Here is a 27,927-nt window from a genome sequence, read left to right as displayed (position 1 = left end):
ATAGCCTTAGGGCTAACAACTCGCCGGATCGTCAAATCTGCATGGCCTCCCTTCACAACGCGAAGGACGACGAGCTGGACCCCCAGTATGACAATTAGCAACTCGCGAATGTCTCAGCCGATGAGCCCACAACTGATGCTCCCCAGGATGAAGATGAGGAGCATCGAAGGATCCGGCGGGTAAAGAACGCCAAGCGCGCCCAATGCAGGCGCAACGCGTAGAATCGCGCCCGCAAACCAAGGAATCTCAACAACGCCTTTGCAGCAGTCACGGATCGGGAGTATCGTATGCCGATTGGCGCCATCACAGAAGCAGCACTCTTAACTCAACAACTCCCACCCAATCCTCAGATACAAAGGTTGCAGTATTTGATCCAACGCACACTCGTGCAACTTGATGGGTAACATCTAGTGTCTCCCACTCGGAATCTGCCCTCGAGGTCTGAGCGTCATGGCGATACTACACTGGTCAGTCGCACCCCCGGAGGAGGCCACGGGAGCCGAAGGAACGACAACCACCAGCGCAACGAGGGCCACCCATCCACGCGTGGCAACAACGAACAAGAGGCAGAAGATCAATGAAGGCCGCAACGCGCGGCTCATTATTGAAGCAAGGAGAGGAGAAGGGACCGTACCGGCAGACGCCACAACGACGACGACAGCGACCGCTTCCCCGCCTTTACCACCAATATCACCAACAAGTCCTATCAAAGGACTTCAAACCAATCAGAATCCCCAAGTACGACAGTAAGCAGGACCCACGCTAGTGGATTCGATGCTACTCCATTGCTATTGAAGTTTCAGGGGATCCAACTACACCAAGGCTCTCTACTTCCTGGTAGCCCTGGAGTCCGCACCCCTCACGTGGCTTGAAAGCCTCAAGCCAAAATCCATCGACTCATGGGATGACCTCAAGCGAGCCTTCATTGACAACTTCCAGGGATCCATGATCAGGGCGGGCAGCCGCCACGACCTGTCCTAGGTGAAGCAAAAGATGAACGAGACTCTGAGGTCCTACACACGGTGTTTCTTCGAGACGCGCACCACCATCGCCAACATTACCGACAAAGACGTCATCCGCTGCTTCTAGAACAGGCTCTTCTCGAAGCACACGTACCACGACTTTGGCCGCAACCGCCCGACTACTGCTGTAGAGCTGTGCGATATGATGGCACGGTAGGCTGACCAAGAGGACGAGGAGAATGATTGCTTCCCTAAGTGCAACCATGACAAGCAAAGCAATGGCAACGGCCACTTCGACAAAAGCCAGTGGAACCACTCAGAGAACACCCAAAAGCGCAAGCCAGACCAAAAAGGCGTGGCCGTTGAGCGCAATCCGCGTGGCAAGAAGTCAGGGAACAACCAAACACAATACGAACAAGCCATGCACAAACAGTGCCCGATACACCCAAAGTCACGACACATGCTCTTCGAGTGCATCACCATCCGCAAGTCACTCAATGCACCACCCCTCCCTCAGGGAGGAAAGTGAAAGGACCAGGAGGATGACGAGGGAGGTGACAAGTCGGGGGCTCAAGACTTCCAGGATGTGAGGAACGTTATCAACATCATCTTTAGCGGAGACGGTGGATTCCCCTCCAAGCGCGCGTAGAAGTTGACCCTGCGCGAAATACTCTCTGTGGAGCCGGCCACGACAAGGCCTCTGAGATACAGCGAGGTCTCGATCTCCTTTTCCAGGGATGATCAATGGACCAGCTTCTTCGAGCCGGGCAAATTCCCGCTCGTCCTAGACCCTGTCGTGATGGGCTCACAGCTAACCCGAGTACTCATCGATGGCGGGAGCGGCCTCAACCTGCTTTTCATGAGTACTCTAAAGAAGATGGGACTGGACATCTCCAAGATGCTCACCCCCCGCAAAGCTCCTTACTATGGTATTGTCCCGGGTAATACGGCTACACCACTCGGGTCAGTGGTCCTGCCAGTCACCTTTCCGATGAAAGATAACTACCGCACCGAGTACATCAAGTTCGAGGTGACAGATTTTGACTCGTCATACCATTCCATCCTTGGCAGACCAGCACTAGCAAAACTCATGGCCGTGCCCTACTACGTCTACCTTCTACTCAAAATACCAGGCAACATAGGCGTACTCTCACTCCATGGTGACCTGAAGAAGTCATACGACTGCGACCAGGAAACGATTGAGTACGCCACAACATCACGCATGCCAGAGCCGTGTGTAGAAGTACTCGCGGCCGCGCCGAAGCTGACCAACTTAGAGATGGAGATCTCTAACTAGCGGCCTAGCCAGTCGAGGGTTAAACCCAACCCTAGCAACGTAGGCATCAAGGCCATCCAGCTGCAACAAGACGACCCGTCCAAGACTATTTTGATCGAGGGCGGCTTAGGCGACAAATAGGAAAGCGTGCTCATCAGCTTCCTTAGGGCCAACTGTGATATATTCACGTGGAAACCAGCGGATATGCCAGGGGTGCCCAAGGAGTTGATCGAGCACTGCCTAAAAGTCGATCCTAAAGCCACTCCAAAGAAGCAACGACTACGACGCTTCACCCCCGACAAGAGGGAGGCCATCAAGAAAGAGCTAGCAAAACTACTCATGGCTGGTTTTATTAAAGAAGTGTACCACCCCGAGTGGTTAGCTAACCCTATACTAGTCTTTAAAAAGAATAATAATGAATGGAGGATGTGTGTGGATTATACTGATCTCAATAAACACTGCCTGAAGGACCTTTTCGCGCTCACGCATCGACCAAGTCATTGACTCTACGGCTGGCTGCGTCTTACTCTCCTTCCTCGGCTGCTATTCGGGCTTCCATCAGATAGCTCTCAAGGAGGAAGATCAGATCAAAATGGTGTTCATCACCCCCTTTAGAGAATACGCTTACACTACAATGTCATTTGGGTTGAAGAACGCAGGAGTCACCTACCAACGGGCCATCCAACTGTGCCTTGCGGACCAGCTACACCACAATGTTGAAGCTTACGTGGATGATATGATCATCAAGACTAGATTCCACGATGAGTTTATCACTAATCTCGCGGAGACATTCACTAGCTTGTGATGGTTTTGATGGAAGTTTAACCCGACGAAGTGCGTCTTTGGCGTGCCACAAGGAAAACTACTCGGGTTCATTGTTAGTCACCGAGGAATTGAAGCAAACCCGGAGAAGATCAACGCCATCATAGCCATGGACGCTCCAAGGATGGTCAAGGACGTCCAGAAGCTCATAGGCTGCATGGCAGTTTTGAATCGATTCATCTCCTGACTTGAAGAAAGAGGACTACCCTTCTTCAAATTGCTCAAGCTCCACAACAAATTCCAGTGGACCGAGGAGGCAAACCAGATGCTGCAAGATCTCAAGCACCATTTGCAGTTGCTACCCATCCTGATGGCTCCCCAACCAAGCGAGAATCTGCTACTCTACATCGCCGCGACTACTCACGTCATCAGCACGGCAATCATGGTGGAACGCAAGGAGGAAGGCCACGCCTTCGGGGTGTAGTGACCAGTCTACTTCATCAGCGAAGTCCTCTGTGAATCTAAGGTTCGTTACCCAACAATTCAGAAAATACTTTATGGTATACTCATCACTTCCAGGAAGCTTCACCACTATTTCAACGCATACAATGTTCTGGTGGTCTCTGACTTGCGGATATCCTCCACAATCGAGATGCCACCGGGCGCATCTCCAAGTGGGCCATGGAGTTGGGAGCCCTCACACTCAACTTTAAGCTCCGGACAACTATCAAGTCACAGGTACAAGACGATTTCATGGCAGAGCGGCGAGAAAACCAAGTGGAAGCCCCATCCAACCAGCTAGAGCATTGGGTCATGTAGTTTGATGGCTCACTGTAGCTCGGTAGTAGTGGTGCGGGAGTACTTTTCATCAGCCCGGGAGGAGAACAGCTCAAGTACGCCTAGCAGTCTCCCTGGACATCAAGCGACTACTCGTCTACGGTGATTCCTTACTGGTGGTTCAACAAGTCAACAAGGAGTGGGGCATCAACAAGGACACCATGTACGCCTACGTTACGGAAATACCAATCATGAGACAGAGTGCTCGGGGTTGGAAATTCACCATGTGATTCGTGACAACAATGTGGGCGTGGATGTGCTCTCCAAACTGGGTTCTAATCGAGCTAACGTCCCACCGAGACTTTTCATTCACGAGTTGCATCACCCTTCCATCAGAGCACCAGACTCAAGTTCCATCGTTCAGGGTCCCAAGGAACCCGACCGAGAGGTCTTGATGATCAAGGTCGACTGAAGGGTGGCCTTCATCGACTACATCCAGGAGCACAAACTACCCCCCAGCGTCGACCAAAAAAGTGCTAAAGCTACCCGCATCCTACGGCGCAGCAAAGGGTACGTTCTAGTCGGGGTAACCTGTACAAGCATGGATCAGCATCAGGCATACTCATGAAGTATGTCAGCATGGAGGAGGGCAAAGAGATACTCCAAGAGATTCACGAAGGCGTGTGCGGGAACCACATGGCTTCTCGCACACTAGTCGGCAAGGCGCTTCGATCTAGTTTCTACTGGCGGTCCGCTTTGGCAGATGTCAAAGCACTCGTTCGTCGGTGTACCAACTGCTAGTTCTTTGGTAAACAACCCCATGTTCTAGCTCATAACCTCATCAGTTTACCACCCTCATGGCCGTTTGCATATTGGGGTCTGGACATGATAGGGCCCTTAACAATTGCAACGCTCTCGGCGGAACGAGTGGTTACTTTCATCTGCGATATCTTACATTATTTTGGCTTCCCCAACACCATCATTACAGATTTGGGATCCAATTTCCACTCGCATCAGTTCTAGGATTTTTGTGAACGCGGTTTCATTGAAGTCAAATATGTTTCAGTGTCTCACCCGCGGGCCAACGGCTAGGTTGAGCGCACCAACGGCTTGATTCTTGATGGATTGAAGAAACGACTTTATGATAAGAACAGTAAAAAGGGCGGCAGGTGGATCGATGAGATCTCATCAGTAGTCTGGGGCTTCGCACACAACCAAGCAAAGCCCTAGAACAGTCACCTTTCTTTCTTGTATACGGGTCTGAAGCTATATTACCAGCTGACATGATGTGGAAGTCTCCACAACTGAAGATGTTTGACGAAGGCGAGGCTGACACTACCAGACATCTCGAGCTTGACTCAGCTGAGGAAATCCGATGCAATGTATTGTTGTAGTCGGCCTGATACTTACAAGGACTTCATCATTACCACAACAGAAATGTTCAACGACGCTCTTTCAACGTTGAAGATATGGTTTTTCAACGAATCCAGGATGATACTGAGCTACAAAAGCTTAACTCATGATGGGAAAGATCTTTCATTGTGCACAAGATTACATGCCCTGGATCTTATCGCTTACAATACCCTAACGGCCAGAAGGTACCAAATTCTTGGAATATTGAGCATCTACGTTGTTTTCATCCTTGATTAACTAGGGACATCTTCTATTGGTGCCTGGAGATTGATACTTCTAGTACAACTCCGTTTTACTAGTTCACGACTGGTATTATGCGCAAATTTGCTGAAGGGGCCTCGCTCCCAATTTCCAGTAACTAATTACTAGTTTTCGACTAGTATCTTGGATTACTGAAGGGGTGTTGCGCTCATACTTCCAGCACAACGCTATTTTACTGGTTTACGATTGGTATTACGCGCAAGTTTGCTAAAGGGGCCTCACTCCCATACCTCCAGTAACAAATTACTAATTTCCATCTAGTATCTTGGGTTACTGAAGGTGCCTTGTGCTCATACTTCTAGCACAATGATGTTCTACTGGTTTACAACTGTTACGACACGCAAGTTTGATGAAGGGGCCTCATTCCCTTATTTCCATTAATATATTACTTTTTTTCGACTTGTACACTATGTACTATGTTATTGAAGGGGTCTCGCTCCCATGACAAGAAGTTTACTAGTTTACGACTAGTTCTACACATATTCGACCACTTCAACTACTTGTCTTGACTACAATCCTAGTCGGGACCGACTCCGACTAGATAGCTTCAATGGCAATTCAAGCACCAGCGGCTACTTGCTTGATGCCTGGGCTCGGGGGCTGACGCCATCAATTGCTATGTATATTCTATGATCCTCATGTGGCCCCTTGGCTCAGGGGTTCGATCGGACAAGGCACTCAGCGTGCCACAAGGGACAGCTCTCATGTTTCAATACTGGACGCTGTAAAATTACTCGACAATATCCGATCCAAGAGGCTTTTAAAGATTTATCTTAGGTAGATGTTTATTAACTATTATTTCAGGAATTTTATTTTGAAATAAGGGGTTTGTTCAAATTATTACACAGAGGTCTTATTTAGCCACTAGCTCAGGGCACAAAGTTTGATTTGAGAGGTAATTTTGGATGTTTGTTGGGGATGTTATTTGTTTCACTAATTTTTTAAGGAATTCATCCCGAAAAAAGAGGTTTTCAAATTTACTACACCAATTTGCCCACGTTCACCATCGGATCTTTACCGTCATATATTGCATGCCACGATTCTTTGGATCCTTTATTCCAAAACTTGGGGATTTGGATTTAAGACTCGGGGGCTGCGGGACATGTGTCATCAGCTACTTATTTTTTAAATCTGGTGGAAGATAAAGATAGAAGACTCAAGATTAAATCGACCCTCAATCTGATTCTATAAGTCAACCTAAGGCTCAGGGGGTACTCCATATGGAGTGCGAGCTTAATTGCACCCCATATAAAGAAGACAAGACAACTACTCAAGGCATGAGCACCTCACAGCCTCGACGCAACCAAGGAAGTACTCGGAGGACACCTTCAAGATGAAGTTCGGGAGAACTCGACGACACCTTTAGAAGTACTCGGACGCCTGCAGTACTTGGCTACGAAGAGTTCGGGGGCTTGTCAGACCCGGGTACATGGGACTGTCTTAAGATACGGGACGAGACATGATCCACGCCCTACATCTGTGGTAACTACTCGTAGTGAAGTTGGACTACTCATACAGTAGTGAAACTAGTCGGACACGGTAGAAAACTACCCGAGAAGTACTCGGGTAGAACTCCTGGGCTTGTACCCGACTAGGACTTCCATGTAAATCTGTCCCCCGGACTATATAAGAGAAGACAGGGACCCCCTTGTCAAACCCGGGGCTACGGGGCTGTGTACATAACGTAGTTTAAACAAGGTTAAGAGATAAAGTCCATCTTATCTCTTATTTGTATTGTTTTCTACTCGTTTGAGTAGGAGATAAAGCTAGTCAGTACAGAAGGAAACTACTCGAGTTATACCCGGGTACGATTCCTTGGCTGGTATTGATTAGATCCATGTAACCCTAACCTCCTGGATATATAAGGGGACAGGGACCCCTTCAAAACAGATCATTCTACACCCAAGGCAATACAAACCACCACACAGGACGTAGGGTATTACATGCCTCGCGGCCGGAACCTGTCTAAATTTTGTGTTCCTTACACCTTCGAGTTCCTAATCTCGGTGTCTCCTCACCTAAACTTACCACCTTGGGCATGCTCCTCGGTGGGCAGCCGATAAAACACCGACAGCTGGCGCGCCAGGTAGGGGAGCGCATCGAAGATCCACCGGCGAACTCGATGGCATCTTTCTAGTTCACCAGAAGGCCGTGCTGGCGCCCACCGTGGGGCACCTCGACTTCGCGAGGACGATCGACGGCCCACCGACGACGACTACTTCGACTACTCGCCTCGACTTGAAAACTAGTTGGTATCGACTCCGACTAGTCGAGCTTCATCAACAAATCGTCACAGCTCCATCAACGAGCTCCACGGCTTCATTGACATTCATCCACGAATCAAGCTAAGTGATTTATACCTTTTCCGACTTGTTCTTCATAGGATCGGCTACCTTTTTGGGTACGCCTCTCGACGGGCATGAAACCCTTGGGGGCTAAACCATGATTGGATACCTTTTTGGGTACGCCTCTCGACGGGTATGAAACCCTCGGGGGCTACACCATGATCGACTACTTATCTGTGTACGTCTCTCGACGGGTATGAATCCCTCCAGAGCTACACTTCGCCGACTACCTATCTGTGTATGTCCCTCGACGGGCATTGAAACCCTCCAGAGCTACACTTCGTCAACTACTTTTGCGCACTGCGCATCCTCTTTGTCGCATGATGACTACTTTTAGCTCGTTGTCTCCTCTTAACGGTCGCTAATCTACTTGAGTAGCACACACCTTAATCCGTGAAACCTCGGCTCTTTTGTCACGCCTAACGCCTCTACGCGTACACGAGACAAAGATCTCATACACGATATGAGCAACGGCTAAAACAAGACCAGATGCTTAAACGTAATAGGTGGACTGTTCGGGAGATTTAAATGGTCTAAAAAAGAGCTCGACACAGCAATTTTTACACCAAATAAATTTTGGTGTCTTCACATTATTACTGAGTATTACTCGGTATCTTTACATTATGCTACATGATGTATGCATTGTCTTTTTTCAGATCAAGCTTCGGCAACAATCCTCCAGGCAGCACGGCGTGCCATCACAGTTCCGCTAGTTCCCAGGCTCGGGGGCTGGGCGATGCACACTACTCGACATCGCTCATTCGGCTCTCCTGGCTCGTAAGCTCGGGGGCTGGACACTGCAAAACTACTCGAAGACGATTCAAATGAAGACTGAGAGTGCAGAAGAAACCCTAAGTCACCGCGCGGTTAAATAAACCAGCGGGAGGCTTAATTTCACTGTGCAGAAGGCGAAGAGTTTTTCTCGGGATTTCAGAGTAACACCAATGCCACGATTCTTGGATCCTTTTTCCCAAACCTAGGAGATTTGGGTTCAAGACTCGGGGGCTGCAGGGTACGTGGCATCGACTACTTATTTTTTCGAATTTGTTCGAAGAGTAAGTAAGGAAGATTTAAGACTAATGCGACCCTCAGCCTGATTCTTCGATTCAACTTAAGGCTCGGGGGCTACTCCATATGGAGTGCGATTTTTCAATCGCACACCATACCAAAGGAATAATTCGGGGCATGAGCACCTCATAGCTTCGATGCAGCCAAGTAAGTACTCGAAGAAGAACTTCAAGACGGAGCTTTGCAAGAAGTCGAAGACTACTTCGAAAGTACTCGAGAAGCTTGCAGTTCTTAGCTACGAAGAGCTCAGGGGCTTGTCAGACCTGGGGCTACGGGGCTGTGTACATAACGTAGTTTAAACAAGGTTAAGAGATAAAACCTGTCTTATCTCTTATTTGTATTGTTTTCTACTCGTTTGAGTAGGAGATAAAGCTAGTCGGTACAGAAGGAAACTACTCGAGTTATACCCGGGTACAATTCCTTGGCTGGTATTGATTAGATCCATGTAACCCTGACCTTCCGGATATATAAGGGGGGCAGGGGCCCCTTCAAAACAGATCATTCTACACCCAAGGCAATACAAACCACCACACAGGACATAGGGTATTACGCGCCTCGCGGCCCGAACCTGTCTAAGTTTTGTGTTCCTTGCACCTTCGAATCCCTGATCTCGGCGTCTCCTCACCTAAACTTACCACCTTGGGCATAACCCTCGGTGGGCAGCCGGTAAAACACCGAACACCCCTCGAGGACAATCACCATCAAAGGTAATACAAACCACACAGAACATAGGGTATTACACTCTCAGCAATCCGAACCTATCTAAACCTTGTGTTCCTTGCACCTTCGAGTTCCTGATCTCGGCGACACCCTACCTACAAACTCATCACCTCGGGGGTATCTCTCGATGAGCGTAGCGGTAAAACACCGACAGGTTTGGTGCTACGATGGTGGGATGTCATAGGGCGGGATCCGTTACGCGACCATGCTCGAGCTCCGGTGCACGAAGATGGCTCGCATAACGACGCTCGAGATTTAGCTCGGCGCATATTGAGTTTCGAGACAGTAGCAAGTGCGTTGCTTGTAGTCTTTCCAAAAAAGTGTGTTACTTGTGGTGGAGAACCGAGGAAGAAATAGCCAGGCACACAAGGACCGTCGACTACACTGGAGGAGTCAAGTTCGAGGGTCGCGGCTCCACCGATGCATTGCATTCGGCTGCAGCTGCTGCTACTGGCCTTGACCCTCGTGCCGTGCTAAATTAAAATGATTCTATGTACCAGATAATTCTTCACCTACCAATTATGTGAATCTCTTCCATCTCTAAATTAAAATGACCTTCGACAATACCAGTACTCAAATGCAACACTGTACCGCTAAAATTGTACACTTCAAAGTATGCTCACGCTCCTAAGCATTCTTGCAAAATCCCTTGTGCAAGACCAAATAGCAATCCAATTAGGTCTAAGAATTAGTTGTACGGTTACTCAGACCTTACATTTGTTTTGATTACACTAATAGTAGTACTTCTGCAAAACAGTACACATAAAACGTATTGCCAAATTTAGGTACACCACTTGAATCTGGATAGCCGACAGAATGGTACCAAGTCAACACAATATGCTTTTGCTGTAAAAAAAAACTACTGATAACTTAGCTCACAATATCCTCGCATATCAAAAATGGATTATCTACTACTCTGCAGCTAAGCTTTTGTTGTAAATATTAGCAATGTTAATCATGATGTACAACTTTAGTACATCTTTAAATCAAGTATATTGATAGAAGGGTTAGAGACAAATCACAAAAGCAATAAACTGGCCCACTCCAAGGAGGGCGCGGCAAGGCCGCGCCAAGTTTTCTAGTCTGGTGATCTATATTCAAACACTGCACAGGTCGTCATTGGTGGTAGCACGCTATGAGCATGCCTTTGCTTTTAGGTTGCGTTTGGTTCAACACCGCAAACGCAACCAAGTGTATTGAGTAGCAGGAAAAAACATACATAGTTATATGCTCGCTTATGACATGATGAGGTTTGAGATTGTTCATTGGCTCAGTAGTGCTGTAGAGCATTAGACTTATAAGGAGATGCTATCCGTTCGGTATGACATGCATGCTTCATATGCGCATCTTATGAACGCAGAAATTAATCACCACTAAATCTGACTGAGATCTTAAGAAAACAAAAGAAGTAGAATGTAGTGACTGAGATCTTTAGAAAACAAATGAAATGGAGGGTGGGAAGAATGGGCACTGTCTTTTGTCCTAGGTCTAGCATTCACTAAAGGAACGAAATGCTTATTATAAACCTGCTGTCCGCTGATGAACCCGCTTAAAAAGCGATCGCATGACTCGAACGGAAAGTTCTGAAGGACTTAGTGATATAAACCCGCTGATGAACCGCCATTGTTCTTATTTAATTTGGCAGAACAGATCCATATGCAATGCATAACCGTGCATGATAAGGAAAGGTCCTATCCTCTTCCCAAAGTTCACTCCCCTCCTGTATGATTGAGCTGGGCTATATGTACTACATCGAACTTCCCAACTCAATCCCTTCCCATAGCTCATCTCATCATCGGCTACCTAGAGATGGGAGCGTCGTACCAGCCTCTGGATTCCCACAACCACCACAAGCCATCCAGCAAAAACCCTCCCTGTTTCGTCTCCAAACCCGTCTGCGCTCTGCTCGCCTGCGGCTTCGTCTCCCTGGCCCTCCTCCACCTCCTCTGCTGCTCTCCCGCCGGCGCTCAACGGCCGGCGTTCTCCCCTCTGCTCCAGTACATCAACAACACCTACTACTCCGTCTCATCAGTGTAGGTGAAAGATGCTGAGCGCTTAAGACCTCCATGGTTACATGAGCAAGCACCTAGATCTTACTGCGTTGGTTCTTTGCAGGCCGGGAGGAGATGAGGGCTGCAACTACTCGGAGGGGAGGTGGGTGTGGTCGCCGGGCTACGCGCGGCGGTACAACGCCACCGAGTGCAACGTCAAGGAGAGCCACGACTGCCTCCGCAACGGGCGGCCCGACACGGGCTACCTCGACTGGCGGTGGCAGCCGGCCGGTGGGTGCCCGCTGCCGGCGTTCGACGCTGGGGCGTTCCTCTCGGCGGTGCGCGGCAAGCACGTCGCCTTCATCGGCGACTCCATGGCGCGGAACCAGGCCCAGTCCCTCGTTTGCCTCCTCGGCGCCGCGTTCCCGAGCCGGCTCGTGTACCGCGACGCCGACCAGCACAAGCACAACTTCTGGAGGTACGCGTTCCCGGCGCACGGCGTGACGGTGTCCTTCTACTGGAACCCGTTCATCGTCAAGGCCACGGGCAAGTCGGAGGACGAGAGCGTCCGCGAGAACCACGTCCACCTCGACACGCCCGGCGACGGGTGGGGCGCCGACGCCGACACGATCGACGTGGCGGTGCTCGGCGCCAGCCACTGGCTGCTGAATGGGGCCATCTACTACAACGGCAGCGAGGTGATTGGCGCCCACAACGCCCCCGCCGAGCTCAACTACACCGGCGTCGGCTACGCGTGGCCGCTCAAGATGGCGTACCGGACGGCGGTGGAGCGGCTGAGTTCGAGCCGGCCGCGAACGGTGGTGCTGGCCACGTTCTCGCCGGCGCACTTCGAGGGCAGGCCGAGCGACAGCCCCACGGCGTGCACGAAGATGGAGCCGTACGAGGAGGGGGAGAAGGAGCTGGACTGGATCTGCAGGGAGCTCAGGGACATCGTGTACGACGAGGCGGAGGCCGCGAGGGCGAGGAGCGCCGGGGGCGGCGCGACGACGAGGGTCGAGGTGCTGGACGTGACGAAGCTGGCGGCGATGCGGCCGGACGGACACCCGAGCGTGTACATGCACCGCGACCCGTTCGCGCACGGCGTGCCGGAGAGGATGTACTCCGATTGCCTCCACTTCTGCCTGCCCGGGCCCGTCGACACCTTCAACGAGATTTTGCTGCAGATCCTGAGGAGGAAGAGGCGATGAAACACAAACCGCTCATCACTTGTAAAACTTGCGTCTTAAATATACTTTATTTATTCTTTCAAACACTTGTACTCTGAAAGAAGCTCAGGAAGAGAGATTTTGCTAAAGCCAGTGAGGCAACAAAATTCAGAGCACGCCAAAGCCATACAGTGGTCGAGGGATCATGGATCTCAGTTGTTCTGATTTCTGAATATATTCTGTTTGCGCACATCTCCATGCTGCAAACCGTTGAACTAGCAATTAATATGGTATCAGACTCGAGTTGAATAAACAGTGCCTACTCTGATCTTTGCAGGGCGCCATTTAGACCAGGGATATAGTGTATTTTAGGTGCCCGTTTACACCAAAGGGAATAATTTTTTTTAACTACTACGTGGAGCATAGGGTTCATGAATAGAAAACAGGGCAAAGGCTCCTAAACCCATATGCATTTCAAGGGAATTACTAGAACATCCAGTCCAGCCTCAATGTTTTGCAAAATTTCGAGGCAAAACAATCAAAGGGATGGAGGGAGAGAGAAAGCTTACATTGGCCCGTATTACTTAAAAATGGGTCAATGCCAATAGATGACATAAACAGTTTGCAGTGCCTATGTGCAATAAAATTATTGCCAATGGGTTTTAACGGCAACTGGCCAAACCATTCTCTGTGATGCAAAAAGCCATCTGGTGGCGTTTAAAAACAATTTTTTGTTACATGTGGTGAATAATTGTTATGGTGAATAATTGTTATGTTAACATTGTTTAAGATGTATCTGGTCATTACAATTAAGAGATAAGTTTTGAATCTTCTTATATTATAGTCATTGCATTCAGTTCTTTAGAATCCGTCTGTAATATGTCTTTTTGAAATTCTTTTAATTAAGTTGTGTTGGTAATAATTTGATTGAGGTTTATATCATCTCTAGTTATAAAATGTTTAGAATCTATTTTTTTAATTACTACTAGCGAAAATGAAATCTTCATTAGTACTCCCTGCATTCTCTTTTGATAGACCTATTTCCAAAACTAAAATTTTCTCTTTTGCTGGTTCTATTTGAGTTGCCGTCTCATGTCATTTCGGATTTGGATGATGATCTTCATGTAACAGGACACGCTAAGACTTAGGAGATTTGCTTCACTCTAGTGCAGGTCCTATTCTCGAGGTTCGCAGCGTGCCAATCAATTTAACCTATAATTGACAAGAGAAAAATATATTAATAAACAAAAGAAACGCATCGGCAGGGATTCCGAAAAGTTCCAACGTGGTATCGGCTATAAAGTCCGATACTAAAATAGAGACATCGACTAAATTTCCAAATCAATTAAAGATAAAGTTAAGAAATTTAAAAATAAACCATCGATTAAATGAGCCGATCTGAACGATAAATGTTACTAGGAATAAACTTTATTATAAAAGATGAATCTAGCCGATCAAACTTAATTTAGCGCCACCTTCGTAGGATTCGACTGAGACAATAATGATAATAGGGTGATAAACTAAATAAAATTAACCGACAAATCTAATTGTAATAAAGAAAAGGCTTAGCAAAACTCATACGAATACCAAGATTAGAAGTTAATCGCCTGATGCAGCTTAAATTGATCAATTACCACTTATTAATGCATAAAAAGAAAAGGAACAAGTAAAATGATTCGATCTTGTAGATGAGGGTTGATAGAAAATCTGATCCAGGTAAGATAATTTATGAAATTTATTAAAAGTTCAGCAAGAGATTGAACGATACAGCCTTATATAAATTTAAAAGAAATCAACAAATTGTGAATAAAATAGATTAGTTGCATTTAGTTGTTTACAATCCATCTATATAATATCCTTTTGAAATCATTTTAGTTAAGTTGAGTTGGTAGTGAGATTTGATTGAGGTGTATATCATCTCTAGTTATAAAACGTTTAGAATCTATTTTTAATTAGGACTAGTTGAAAAGAAATCTTCATCAATGCTCCTCCATTCTCTTTTGATAAATCTATTTTCAAATCTAAAAATTTCTCTTCTAGTACTCCTATTTGAGTTGTCGTCCCGGATCCGACGGTTCCCGTACAGAATAGTTCCTCTAGAAAAAAAAACTAGTGCGTGCATATGATGACGAGGTGTACATGATTACTGAATCCTTCTCCTTGGTCTTTGTACTGAGGTAAAATAGATCTATTAAAATTGAATGGGGAGTAATACGTACATTTCATATTCACCAGGTCTAAAAAATTTATAAATATCTTATAAATTTATTATAAATGAGGATGTACATGATGTAATCACATCATTTAGATACCAAACTCTGTTAAATTAAAGAATAACAAAAAAATTAGTTACATATATATTACAAATAGATTTACAACAACATATTCAATAACTAATCGTAAATGAATTTTAGATGAACCGTCAGCAATGTACATATATATTTGTGTTTACTTTCTAAATTCTTACACATATTTGTGTTTACTTTCTAAATTCTTACATGCTGCTCCTTTTGATATGCGGCAGGACGTGGTTGGTGATGTTACGTTGAAGATGAAACAGGAAATATCGGCCTTCTGCACCGCGAGCGACAGCGCTAGATCGGTGCCTCCGAGCGGGCCTGCGAGCGAGCGCGAGCGTGCCTGGCGCCCGGGGCGGGCCGCGAACCTGGCCGGCGCCCCCGCAACAAGCCGCGCGCGTGGCCAGCGCGCGCCCCCGCGAGCGAGCTGTGCGTGGTCGGCGCCCCCGCTCAAGCTCGTGTGGCCCGGCCTTCCTAGCTCCCGAGCTTGCGTCGCCCGGTCTTCCTAGCGCGCAGCCGCATACCTTTTCAAAAAGAGAAAAAAAAAAGCGCGCAGCCGCCTTGCGCCGCCATGGCGCCCGAGCTTGTGTCGACTAGCCTTCCTAGCGCGCCGCCGCGGCGCCCGAGCTCGCGGCGCCCTGCCTTCCTAGCATGCCGCCGCCGCGCCGATCTACGGTTTGCGAGGGGGAGCAAGCCCGCATGGGATCGAGGGGGGCACGGGATAAAGATGGAAGCCTAGGCATTATCTCTCTTCTCGTCTTCTATAACCAGAGGTAATTTAGACCACTTGCTCACTTGTTAACGGAAAGTACTAACAGAATTGACGATAGCGTTAATTTAGAAATAAAATTTAGAACTAGTGTTATATAGGGATTTTTAACTTTGGAGGGTGAGGAAGGATTTAGTAATTTTACTAGTATCAAAAGGAATTTTTTCTTGCTCCATTGGCACCTCGATTGTCATCAAAGGGAGTGTTGGGAAGAGATGGCTACTGTTGCGATGTGGATGCAGCTGCAACCAAAGGAGCAAATGCAACAGCTTTTAGCCTTGCAGCTGAGCTGCTGGCTGTGCAACCAACGAAAAAGATCACTTGATCACAAGTGAACAGATCTTGCGAAAGTTGTCTTCCAAGTTTCCTCTATGTTACTACTATACTAGTGTGGGCAAATATGTTAAATTAAAAAAATTTAGATTTAAAACATAGCTTAAATAAATATAGCTTGATATTTGAAATTATTGATTCAGTGGATAAATTTGCTTTCTGGAAGGCTAATACAAAAATACACCATGATATGCCCCAGGTGCAGAAAGACAAAAAATAAATTGGAGACTGTTAATAGCATGCAACTCCGTCTCCAACTACCTCCGCGCCTGCTACGCCCGTCAGCTTCACCATGCACTAGACCGTGTCGCCCACGCTCATCGCTCGCCGTTAGCTCCGCATGCAACGCGTAGGCTTAGGCTTTTCTGTTACACACAAACTCTCTTGTAGATGTATTTATATGAGTAGAGATCAATAGACGAGTTTTGTGCGGTTCATATCCTCTTTTCAGAGACTAAAGACACCAAACACTATAATTGATTTAGCCAGCCTCATTAGTATTGATTTTATCAAGCCTTCATCGGATTGCTGAAAAGGTGTTGAGAAATCGATACCTCTAATTTTAACACCGATTTCGAGAAGTGGAACCAAAATAGTTCGCTACCATTCTTTTTTGAACCCTATATCCACACTACACCGGCGAGACATTCACCTAGATGCTAACACGGGAGACAATAACACGGGAGACAAACTCTATACAAAAGAACTCTACTCTTTATTCACTATAACTTAATATAACACAGGACTCTTATACAAAAGAACTCAACTCTTTATTCACTATAACTTAATATAATACAGAACTCTTATACTCTGTATCTTTATGTGGCTATCCTATCGATAGAACATCTCTTACTTCAGACCTCTTATATCATTGTATGCCAAGAGGGGGAGGAGAGTACCTCTATTTATAAGTGCTTATAGGTATTGTGGTGTTGCTATATAGTAACTTCTACACTCTTCTTTTGTTGACTCTAAAATTTTCTCATCCTTATCCAACCATGTCAAATTTCTTATTCTAGAGAATTCTTATCTTGCTATGAAGCATGACAACTCCTTTCTCTTGCCATGTCAAAATTATTCTAGAATTTTCTCAAATATATATTGTTATTTTTAACATAAGTGGTCGCTTGGAACATTTTCAGTGCCTCACCTCTGCTCGTTGGGTGACAGTAAATGCTTGGTTCAACCAGGTATACTTTGATTCCCTAGCAATCTAGCCAGCCCCGGCAAGTATTTCCTTGCAGGCTGAGACGAGGTTCCCTGAATGACAGAGCATGCCTAAAGTAGCTAGCGGACATCTCTTCAGAACCAGAGATTATTTGTCCTAACTTTGTTTCTGGCTCTGTGACATGGTGAGCAGTTAGTTTGTTTTTTTTATTCTGAAAGATGACCGAAGTTTCAAGCATTCACTAAAGAAGGTGTGTATCAGAGACGACTGCAACGGTTACCACTTGTAATTTTCAAGTCTCAATCAGGCAACCAGTACAACGTAGCTTCCCACCGACAGTAATTACTACTGTAATAATATTCCATTTATAGAAGTTCTAAACTAATCCTTCCAAGGTTAACTCGTCTTCTATATGTACATGGAAGAACGGACCCCTGAACCCCCTTAAGCAACCATTACCCTGCTGTTGCTGGGCACCTTGGCGCAGTGGCTTCAGAGAGATGGGAGCAGGGTACCAGCCACTGGACCCCCACAACCAGAGGCCATCCAGCAAAAATCATGGCGGTTTCCTCTCCAGACCCGCCTGCGCTTGGCTCGTCCTCGGCTTCCTCTCCTTGGCGCTCCTCCACCTCCTCTGCTGCTCCCCCGCCGGCACTCAGCAAGCGGTGTTCTCTCCTCTGCGCCAGTACATCAACAACACCTACTCCTTCGTCTCGTCAGTGTAAGTGACAAATGCTGCACGCTTAGATCTTCAAAGTTTCCTCTCTTTTTTTCGAACAAAGTTTCCTGTGTTTCCAGTTCTGAATTCTGATGATGTTGTGTGGCTTGTTACCTTGCAGACCGGGAGAAGGACGGAGCTGCAACTACTCCGTGGGGAACTGGGTGTGGGCGCCGGGCCACGCGCGGCGGTACAACGCCACCGAGTGCAACGCCAAGGAGAGCCACGACTGCATCCGCAACGGGCGGCCCGACACGCGCTACCTCGACTGGCGGTGGCAGCCGGCGGGGTGCCCCCTGCCGGCGTTCGACGCCGGGGCGTTCCTCTCGGCGGTGCGCGGCAAGCACGTGGCCTTCATCGGCGACTCCATGGCGCGGAACCAGGCCCAGTCCCTCATCTGCCTCCTCAGCGCCGCGTTCCCGTACCGCCTCCTGTACCGCGACGAGGGCCCGCGCAGCTACAACTTCTGGCGCTACGCGTTCCCGGCGCACGACGTGAGGGTGTCCTTCTACTGGAACCCGTTCCTCGTGAAGTCCACGGGCAAGTCGCAGGACGAGACCGTCCGCGAGAACCACGTCCACCTCGACACGCCCGGCGACCGGTGGGCGGCCGACGCCGGCACGTTCGACGTCGTGGTGCTCGGCGCCGCGCACTGGCTGCTGAACGGCGCCATCTACTACAACGAGAGCAAGCTGATCGGCGCCCACGGGTACCCGGAGCTCAACACGACGGGCCTCGGCTACGCGTGGCCGCTGCACATGGCGTACCGGACGTCGGTGGAGCGGCTGAGGTCCGACGGCCGGCCGAGGACCCTGGTGCTGGCCACCTTTTCCATGTCCCACTTCGAGGGCAAGCCCACCGACGACCCCACGGCGTGCGCGAGGACGGAGCCGTACAGGGACGGGGAGAAGGACAACGAGTGGGTGTTCAGGGAGGTGCGGGACATCGTCTACGACGAGGCAGAGGCGGCAAGGGCGAGGGGCGGCGAGAACAGCACGCTGAGGGTCGAGGTGCTGGACGTGTCGAAGCTGGCCTCGCTGCGGCCGGACGGGCACCCCGGCCTGTACATGCGCCCCAACCCTCTCGCCAACGGCATGCCGGAGAGGATGTACTCCGACTGCCTCCACTTCTGCCTGCCCGGGCCGGTCGACACCTTCAACGAGATACTGCTGCAGATCCTGAGGAAGAAGCGGTAAAACGAAGAGCCGTCGATCGGTTCTTGTGCTTGAAAAGAAGGTTTTTGAAGAGATTAAGCTAAAAAAAATGTTCTTGTCCCTAGGAGATGGTTTAATGACTGTATCATGTTTTTGAGGAAAAAACGATTGTAAGGTTTTCTTTTTTGCATATTGGAGAAACTTGGTCGAAACTGAGTACAAGGAGTTGACTGTAAGTTGCTAATTTGATTTCTTTAATTTGGAGGCCGACATATTGAGATTCTTGGAAGACTATGAGCGTAACAAAGTTTGGTCGAGGGATCGTGGATCTCATCTCAGTTGTCTGAAAATATATTGTGCTCGCGCACATCTCTATGCACCAACTAGCAATTAATTTGTCATAGATTCGAGTAAAATAAGCACATTCTTACTCTGACCTTTGCATGGTGCCATACTGCTGCCATTTACCCCTGGGATGTACTTCAACGGCCGGTTACACAATGGAATCCATTCCTTTTAGGAGGTTACCCAACATTATGGTGAAACTGTGGGTCAAAGGGTGCATCAATAGAAAAACGAAGCAAAGCCTCCATACGTCAATCCTCACGTGCAACTCAGTAGAAAAGCTAAGAGAGAGCTTCTAGAAATTCTCACAAATAAAGGAAACATCTTACCATAGATTTGAGGAACTCTAATCAATAATGAAAAAAGATGGCCACTGGATCAAATCGGTTTATACATTACGAAAATATTGACCCAAGCTACCCGCAATATCTACTTCAAAACTATGCACTATGCGAAGACGAAAATGATTAATAAGAGAAATAAATAATCTCCTCAAACACATTCCTTCAATACGCTCTTCTGCGTCTAACTCAGCATTGCTTCCAAATTCAGATACAAGAAGTTCGGCTCTACAAGCAGGCTCATTTAGTTGCTATGCTTCCTTCTTATTGCAACTTTGCTTGTTTCATACGTGTAGTTCATGGCTAGATGTGATTGTAACAATGTAACATGTGTTTGATGGTCAAGAAAACTGCCCACCGACAGGCCACTCGGTTAATGCTTATTTACTTTGAGCAAGCCGCAAGCACAGAGGTCATCCTGACTGTACAAAACCGTACATTACCAAGTTTTATACTATCTTTTCCAAGGTTAACGCGCCTGCTATATATGCACATCGAACTACCCAAACACTGAGCAACCATAGACTTAGATTAGCCCAGTGGCTAGCTAGAGATGGGAGTGTACAAGCCACTGGATCCCCGCAGCCAGAAGCCGTCGAGCAAAAATCCTGGTTGTTTCCTCTCCAAGCCCGTCTGCGTCTGGCTCGTCCTCGGCTTCCTCTCCTTGGCGCTCCTCCACCTCCTCTGCTGCTCCCCCGCCGGCACCCAGCAAGCGGTGTTCTCTCCTCTGCGCCAGTACATCAACAACACCTACTCCTTCGTCTCATCAGTGTAAGTAGTAGCTTCTTCGTTTGCAATCTGCATGCTTGCCAGTTGCCACACACAGGTCTGATGATGAGGTGTTGGTTCTTCAATTTGCAGGCCGGGAGAAGGGACCAACAAGAACTGCAGCTACTCGGAGGGGAGGTGGGTGTGGGCGCCGGGCCACGCGCGGCGGTACAACGCCACCGAGTGCAACGTGAAGGAGAGGCAGGACTGCATCCGCAACGGGCGGCCCGACACGGGCTACCTCGACTGGCGGTGGCAGCCGGCCGGCGGGTGCCCGCTGCCGGCGTTCGACGCGAGGGCGTTCCTCTCGGCGGTGCGCGGCAAGCATGTGGCCTTCATCGGCGACTCCATGGCGCGGAACCAGGCGCAGTCCCTCATCTGCCTCCTCAGCGCCGCGTTCCCGTACCGCCTCCTGTACCGGGACGCCGGCCCGCAGAGGCACAACTTCTGGGGCTATGCCTTCCCGTCGCACGACGTGAGGGTGTCCTACTACTGGGCCCCGTTCCTCGTCAGGGGCAAGGGCAAGCCGGAGGACGACAGCATCAAGGAGAACCACGTGCACCTCGACGCGCCCGGCGACCGGTGGGGCGCCGACGCCGACACGATCGACGTGGCGGTGCTCGCCGCCGGGCACTGGCTGCTGAACGGGGCCATCTACTACAACGGCAGCGAGGTGGTCGGCGCCCACAACGCGCCCCCGGAGCTCAACTACACCCGGATCGGCTACGCGTGGCCGCTCCACATGGCGTACCGGACGGCGGTGGAGCGGCTGAGCTCCGGGTCGCGGCAGCGGACCGTGGTGCTCGCCACGTTCTCGCCGTCGCACTTCGAGGGGAGGCCGATCGACAGCCCCACGGCGTGCACTAAGATGGAGCCGTACAGGGAGGGGGAGAGGGAGCTGGAGTGGATCTTCAAGGAGGTGCGGGACGTCGTCTACGACGAGGCGGAGCTCGCCAGGGCGAGGGCCGCCGGCGGCGCGACGAGGATCGAGGTGCTGGACGTGACGACGCTGGCGGCGATGCGGCCGGACGGGCACCCCAGCGTGTACATGAACTACCACCCGTTCGAGCACGGCGTGCCGGACAGGATGCTGTCCGACTGCCTCCACTTCTGCCTGCCGGGGCCGGTGGACACGTTCAACGAGATACTTGTTCAGATCCTGAAGAAGAGGCGGCCGTGAAATCAGTGAGAGTGACCGAGTGCCCGAACGTGTTCCTGTTCCATGGCTCGTAGTTGACCCCGGTTCGTGTGGCAGCTTTGCCCCCGGCCGTGGATGCATGATGAGTCCATCTTGAATTCTTGATGGCTCCGCTGTCTAGATTCTAGATCGTGCGGCTACAAGCTACCCTTTTTTTTTCCTTCCATCTCTTCAAATACTTGTTATGTATACATGCACTCCACTTGGAGTATTATTAAACAAAGCTCTCGAGGCAATGAGCGCTGAATTTTGCGATTAGGGGATTGTTTTTTTAATGAAACAACAACGTTCTTTTTGCACGTATCTACGTGCGAGATGCTCGAGATGTGAGTCGACTGTGATCAGATGGTGATTTGGAGACTGACAAGTTGAGATTCTTGGAAGACTAATTAATTTAGCTGCAGATGTCGGCCGAAGGAAGGATCATAGATCTCAATTCTTCTGAATGTATTTTCTGTTCGCGCGTAGATCTCCATGAAATCGCAGCTCGGTCAGCTCGCATTTAATTTGGTCATAGAACTGAGCGAAATGAGGGCGTTCTAGAGCCGGCCCGAATCTTTGCAGATGTCATTTTGACCTGGGATGTAGTAGTTTAAACTGTAGATTAGTTAGACCATTACAACCTGAGGCACATGCTAACCCACGACGTCCCTCCTGGGAACCAAGCTCACTCCGCGCTGGTAATAATGGTAAAGTTTTGAACTACAAATACATTGGGAAATGCTGCCCAGCAGTGCCCGAAACTAACGTTTTCTTCAGGCGACATGTATCAGCTATTCATTCTCCGTTTCCGCGGCGGCTCTTGTTTCTCCTTTTACCTTCAACTCGGTTCCTACTGTTTTTTTTCCAACGTGGTCAAACAAAGAATGGATCTTCTACCCGGACACGGATCCTTTGCAGTATTTTCCCCTGCAGTTGCATCAATAACATGCGAGTCCGACACCACACGTCAGTGAGGGGAAGTATTACAGGCGAATCCTATCCATGTGCCCTGTGCTGCCCTCCTCGATGCGCTCCAGTGGAGTCCACACCTCTGGATCCACCTCCACCTCATACTTCCATGGTAGCCGAGCTATTTCTGCTCGTACTCGTCGAATCCCTTGCCCGCCGTCTATCCTTCTTGGCCGGAACTAGATAGCGTGACGATAACGCCCCCACCCAACACCAAACGAAACTCTCCTATATTTCAGAGCATCTAAAGCCTGAGATGCAGGAGGCGTGGACTATATTTGAAGTTTTTTTATGGCAACAAAGAAATCGTGTTTGCTTAGGTTCCAAGAACATTGTGTAGATCCAGAATCAAATGCTTTCAAATCTTACAATAACTATAAATCAACTATTTTCATACTAACCCATCAGATTTATGCTATATGGAACAAAATATGGGCTCTCGAAATGAGCTACCAAAAAAGTGAATGCACTAGTGAGTTGAATCCGATGCTAATATAACCGTAAAAGTGCCTCTAAATGTACATAGTGCTACAAAAGCTAAAAGATCCTTAATCCAGCATTGCTGGGTTGATGCGCTAAGATCTGTTTGGATCCACCTAACTAATCCATTAACTGGCTAGCTAGAATTAGCTAGGTTGGACCAGCTAATTGGATAGTTACTATCCAGGTAGATAGAAGGGTTTTATCTGAAGCAAGAATAGCCCTTCATCATTTATTGGTTAATATAGTCTGTGTACAGCAGGATTACAACAGAAAATATCTATACAGTAGTTTGACTAACAAACTACAACAAACTCTGAACAAACCCTGTTACAAGCTGACAGCCTTTTTCTTTTGAGCATGTCAATATATTCTGACATTAACTAGGTATTAGCCGACTCTGTTTGTATCTACCTAGCTAAAATTAGCTATCTACCATCCAAAAAGGCCTTAAGTTTGGTTATCTAGCTCATTTTGAGCAATAATGCATCCATATAAACTGATCAAACTTGGAGTCAACCCAAGGCCATGCATGTACCTCCTCACTACACCAATTTGATTGATCAAGATAGCACAATGATAAAGCACAAATTTGAACAGTTTTTTTATCCTCTCATCTCTCATTTGTTGTTCTTTGAGTTTCTACACCTGTGCTGCTTATCCCCCTACTGAACCGAGATGGGATACTATGCCCACTGAGGATGCAGCTCCACCCTACATCGCAATGGCAATCAACCACTCACATGCATCGTCCGTGTTAATTGGGCTGTTTAGACTATTTATTTCTTAACTCGTAGGAACATTTGGCCCAATAATCATATTATCGGTTCTACAGCTGACTGACTGAAGAGACGGCCCTCGTAAGAGAAGGCCCGCATTACTGTATTTGGTGCTACTGGCTACACTGACCTTGGTTTTCCCATTCACTACGGAACTTACCACAGTACGGACTGTCCCCTACTGCCTTCCTTTGGACCTTGGTCCTCTAAAACATTGGGTATTTGATGACCAAGAAACGAGGTGATCCATGGACGTAATCTTGGTTACCCAAAGTTAATCATACCGAGGTCAACTGGTGCTTCTAGGAGCTATAACCGCCTTCAAAGTTAAGCAGCAACCATCGCCGTCTTGTACCTGCAGCTGTCTCGGAGATGGCAGCGTGGCAGCCACTGCATTCCCTCAGCACCACCGCCTGGCTCGCCGCCGGCTTCCTCTCCCTGGCCCTCCTCCACCTCCTCTGCTGCTCTCCCCCCGTCACCCAGGACGCGGTGTTCACCCCGCTGCTCCAATACGTCAACACCACCCACTCCTTCCTCTCATCATCATCAGGACGACGGAGCTGCGACTACTCGGAGGGGCGGTGGGTGTGGGCGCCGGGCCACGCGCGGCGGTACAACGGCACGGCGTGCGGCGTGAAGGAGGGCCAGGACTGCCTCCGCAACGGGCGCCCCGACACGGGCTACCTCGACTGGCGGTGGCAGCCGGCGGGGTGCCGCCTGCCGGCGTTCGACGCCAGGGCGTTCCTCTCGGCGGTGCGCGGCAAGCATGTGGCCTTCATCGGCGACTCCATGGCACGGAACCAGGCCGAGTCCCTCTTCTGCCTCCTCAGCGCGGCGGCCCCGCACCGGGTCGTGCACCGGGACCCCGAGCCGCACCGGCGCCAGTTCGTTCGCTGGGCGTTCCCGACGCACGGCGTCACGGTGTCCCTGTACTGGGCGCCCTACCTCGCCAGGTCCGCGGGCAAGTCCGAGAACTACAGCATGCCCTACAACCTGGTGTACCTCGACGCGCCGGCGGACCGGTGGGCGGCCGACGCCGACACCATGGACGTGGTCGTGCTCTCCGCGGGCCACTGGCTGCTGAACTCGGCCGTCTACCACAACGGGAGCGGGGTGATCGGCGTCCACGCCCACCCGGAGCTCAACCGCACCGACATCGGCTACGCCTCACCGTTCAGGCAGGCGTACCGGACGGCGGTGGAGCGGCTGAGCCGCTCCGGCCGGCCACGCGCCGTGGTGCTGGCCACGTTCTCGCCGACCCACTTCGAAAACAACCGGATGGACGACCCCGCGGCGTGCGCGAGGAAGGAGCCGTACAGAGACGGGGAGAAGGAGCTGAACAGATTGGAGGAGGAGCTCAGGAGCATCGTCGTCGAGGAGGCGGAGGCGGCGGCCCGGATGAACGGCGGCGATGTGAGGTTCGAGGTGCTGGACGTGACGAAGCTGGCGGCGATGCGGCCGGACGGGCACCCCGGGCCGTACATGAACCGCGACCCGTTCGCGCACGGTGCGCGGGAGAGGATGCAGACCGACTGCCTGCATTTCTGCCTGCCCGGGCCGGTCGACACCTTCAACGAGATGTTGCAGCAGATTCTGACCAAGAGGCGGTGAGAGTACAGACTTACAGTGTGAGCGCGCACCCAGCTCAACGCGGCGTGACGCGCTTTTGCGATTTGCCTCGTCGGCGTGAGATATGGGTGCATGCGTGCATCTAGATCGACCGATTTTGAACGGATGGATACTAGTTATTGTTGCCTTTTTCAAACACTGCTGTAGAGCACTTGCACCCCTGATCCTTTACTTTTGAAAAGATGTACCAAATTATGCTCTTTGCGTGTTTCTCAACTCTCAAAGCAGGTTGATTTTAGATATTAGACGTCTAGTACAATATTCTAAATCATATCGTTCCTAAGAAACAATCTAATTTGTTAAAAAATTGACTATTAGTTTATCCAAAATGTTATTAAATGTGTTAAAACGGGAGTACTATATATATATTTTGCTAAGCATCTGCGGATGGTTAAGATTCTTTTTTATTTAAACCTTTTTATAAATATTTTTTAAAAGTGACCGGCCTTAACTTTTATTTTTGTTGCGTGGCTCATTTCACACAATAGTCCTTTCACGCTGGTGCGGCGTTGACTGGGCAAGCCCATGTCGCATCACATGCACTAGAGAGATAGGCTTGCATTGTCACGTAGGGTGGACCGGTGCGATAGGGGACACATGCAAGGCATGATAGGGGCATGCGTAAAATTAGGCTAATTCTTGATAAAATTTTAAAGTTCAATCTTCTTTTAAGAAAATATGCACCTTACATTATTGAGGAATAAAGAGAATACATCATAAGATAAACGTGATCTAAGACATGATATCAAGTGATGTAGTTGGCTTGGGTAGGAATGAGAAAGGGGAATTTGCATCGGTTATTATTGATGAGATACGAGAAGATCCGGAAATAATTGGAAGAGTGTAAAATTATTTTTATCTACTTTATATATTATTTTCTTTTTCTTTTTTATCGTTACCATTTTGATTTGCCCTTAAATATCAACAAACACTTCTACAAAGATCCATTTTGTAGATGTAGTTTTTTTTTAAAAAAAGTCCGGTTTACAGCCTCAAACTATCGCAAAACTCCGATTTTCAATATTCAATTACAAAATCGGATAATATAGGCCATCCAACTGTCGAAATTAGGTAAATTTGGCCCTTAGAGTGGTTTTAAGAGTGGTTTTGCATTTTTAAAAAATAAAAAATCTAATTAGATCTAAAAATCAAAACTAATTTATTTTAAATCAAAAAATGTAAAACTAGTACCAAAATTTTTCTAAAAATGTAATCTATCTATTATAGCTCTATTTGAATCTTATTATTCAAAAATAATTAGCATAACTACAAGCAACCAAATATTATTAATATAAAAAAATTAGATCCGAATAACTGATAAGCATAGTGCTAATAGATAGGTTACATTTTTAGAAAACTTTTGATACCTATTTAGTATTTTTTGATTTAAAATAAATTAGTTATGAATTTTTAGTTTAAATTTGAATATTTTTAATTTTTGCAAAATGGAAAAACTACCTTCAAAATCACCCAAAGAGCCAAATTCGTCCGGTTTCAAAGCTGGATGGCCTATGTTATTCGATTTTGTAGTTGAATGTTGAAAATCGAACTTTTATGATATTTTGAGAGTGTAAATCAAACTTTTTTTTATTACTTACACCCCTCCGTCATTTGCGGCCGACAACAAGACGATTTTGCCATCCGACTCTGTTGGAGGCAAGGTTTTAAATAGCCGGCTATATTTGCCGCTAAAATCGGCTATAGCTGCTAGAAAGGGCAGCCGCTATGTTATTTAGCCTGCTAAAGCCGATTATAGTCCGCTAAATATCGGCTATTGTCGGTATTTTTACCGTCGGTCTATCTAGGGATAACCTAAAGTAGGTGGTTATTTGGTGAGGGATCGCCGGATCTGGAACTTTGGATGAACACAAGGACACAAGACACAAATTTAGACAGGTTCGGGCCGCTAGAGTAGCGTAATACCCTACGTCCTGTTTTGGGGTGTTGTATATTGCACCCTGCGCTTGGGTGTTGAGTTGCCTGTTGGCTGCTCTCTGTTGGTTCTCTCTACCTATCTAGGTATCCCTACCCTCCTTTATATATCCCAGGAGATGGGGTTCCTAGTAGAATTATAAGATAGGAGTTCTAATAAGATTATAAGGTATAAGTGCTAATAGGATTACGGTGGAATCCTGGTACAAATAAGATTTCTTTTTTCTCACGGGTAGCTTCCTTGCGGTACCCAGAGGATCTATCCTTAACAGCTATAGCCCGCTAAACGGCGTATATCCCTAACAGCTATAGCCCGCTAAACGG

The 27,927-nt window shown here is 48.3% G+C and overlaps 4 protein-coding genes across 4 annotated transcripts; all 4 read left to right on the top strand.

Moving 5' to 3' along the window:
• Positions 1–11,343: 11,343 nt before the first annotated feature.
• LOC112890838 (protein ALTERED XYLOGLUCAN 4-like) lies at positions 11,344–12,944 on the top strand. Its single transcript, XM_025957704.1, has 2 exons — positions 11,344–11,617; positions 11,700–12,944. Exons 1-2 carry the CDS (start codon positions 11,394–11,396, stop codon positions 12,781–12,783), a joined length of 1,308 nt encoding a protein of 435 aa, XP_025813489.1. The 5' UTR covers positions 11,344–11,393; the 3' UTR covers positions 12,784–12,944.
• A 4,821-nt stretch (positions 12,945–17,765) lies between these two features.
• Positions 17,766–19,462, top strand: LOC112889981 (protein ALTERED XYLOGLUCAN 4-like). The gene is made up of 2 exons (XM_025956798.1): positions 17,766–18,029; positions 18,148–19,462. The coding sequence occupies exons 1-2, from the start codon at positions 17,809–17,811 to the stop codon at positions 19,220–19,222; spliced, it is 1,296 nt and encodes a 431-aa protein (XP_025812583.1). The 5' UTR covers positions 17,766–17,808; the 3' UTR covers positions 19,223–19,462.
• Positions 19,463–20,397: 935 nt separating this feature from the next.
• Positions 20,398–22,099, top strand: LOC112889979 (protein ALTERED XYLOGLUCAN 4-like). The gene is made up of 2 exons (XM_025956797.1): positions 20,398–20,637; positions 20,728–22,099. The coding sequence occupies exons 1-2, from the start codon at positions 20,420–20,422 to the stop codon at positions 21,812–21,814; spliced, it is 1,305 nt and encodes a 434-aa protein (XP_025812582.1). The 5' UTR covers positions 20,398–20,419; the 3' UTR covers positions 21,815–22,099.
• Positions 22,100–24,402: 2,303 nt separating this feature from the next.
• Positions 24,403–25,887, top strand: LOC112890789 (protein ALTERED XYLOGLUCAN 4-like). Its single transcript, XM_025957649.1, has one exon. The coding sequence runs from the start codon at positions 24,415–24,417 to the stop codon at positions 25,651–25,653; it is 1,239 nt and encodes a 412-aa protein (XP_025813434.1). The 5' UTR covers positions 24,403–24,414; the 3' UTR covers positions 25,654–25,887.
• Positions 25,888–27,927: the final 2,040 nt, after the last annotated feature.

This window comes from Panicum hallii, chromosome 4 (assembly GCF_002211085.1).
Source record: "Panicum hallii strain FIL2 chromosome 4, PHallii_v3.1, whole genome shotgun sequence".
NCBI classification, from domain to species: domain Eukaryota; kingdom Viridiplantae; phylum Streptophyta; class Magnoliopsida; order Poales; family Poaceae; genus Panicum; species Panicum hallii.
Note: the sequence above shows the minus strand (reverse complement) of the source record. Positions and strands in the feature narration are given on the sequence as shown.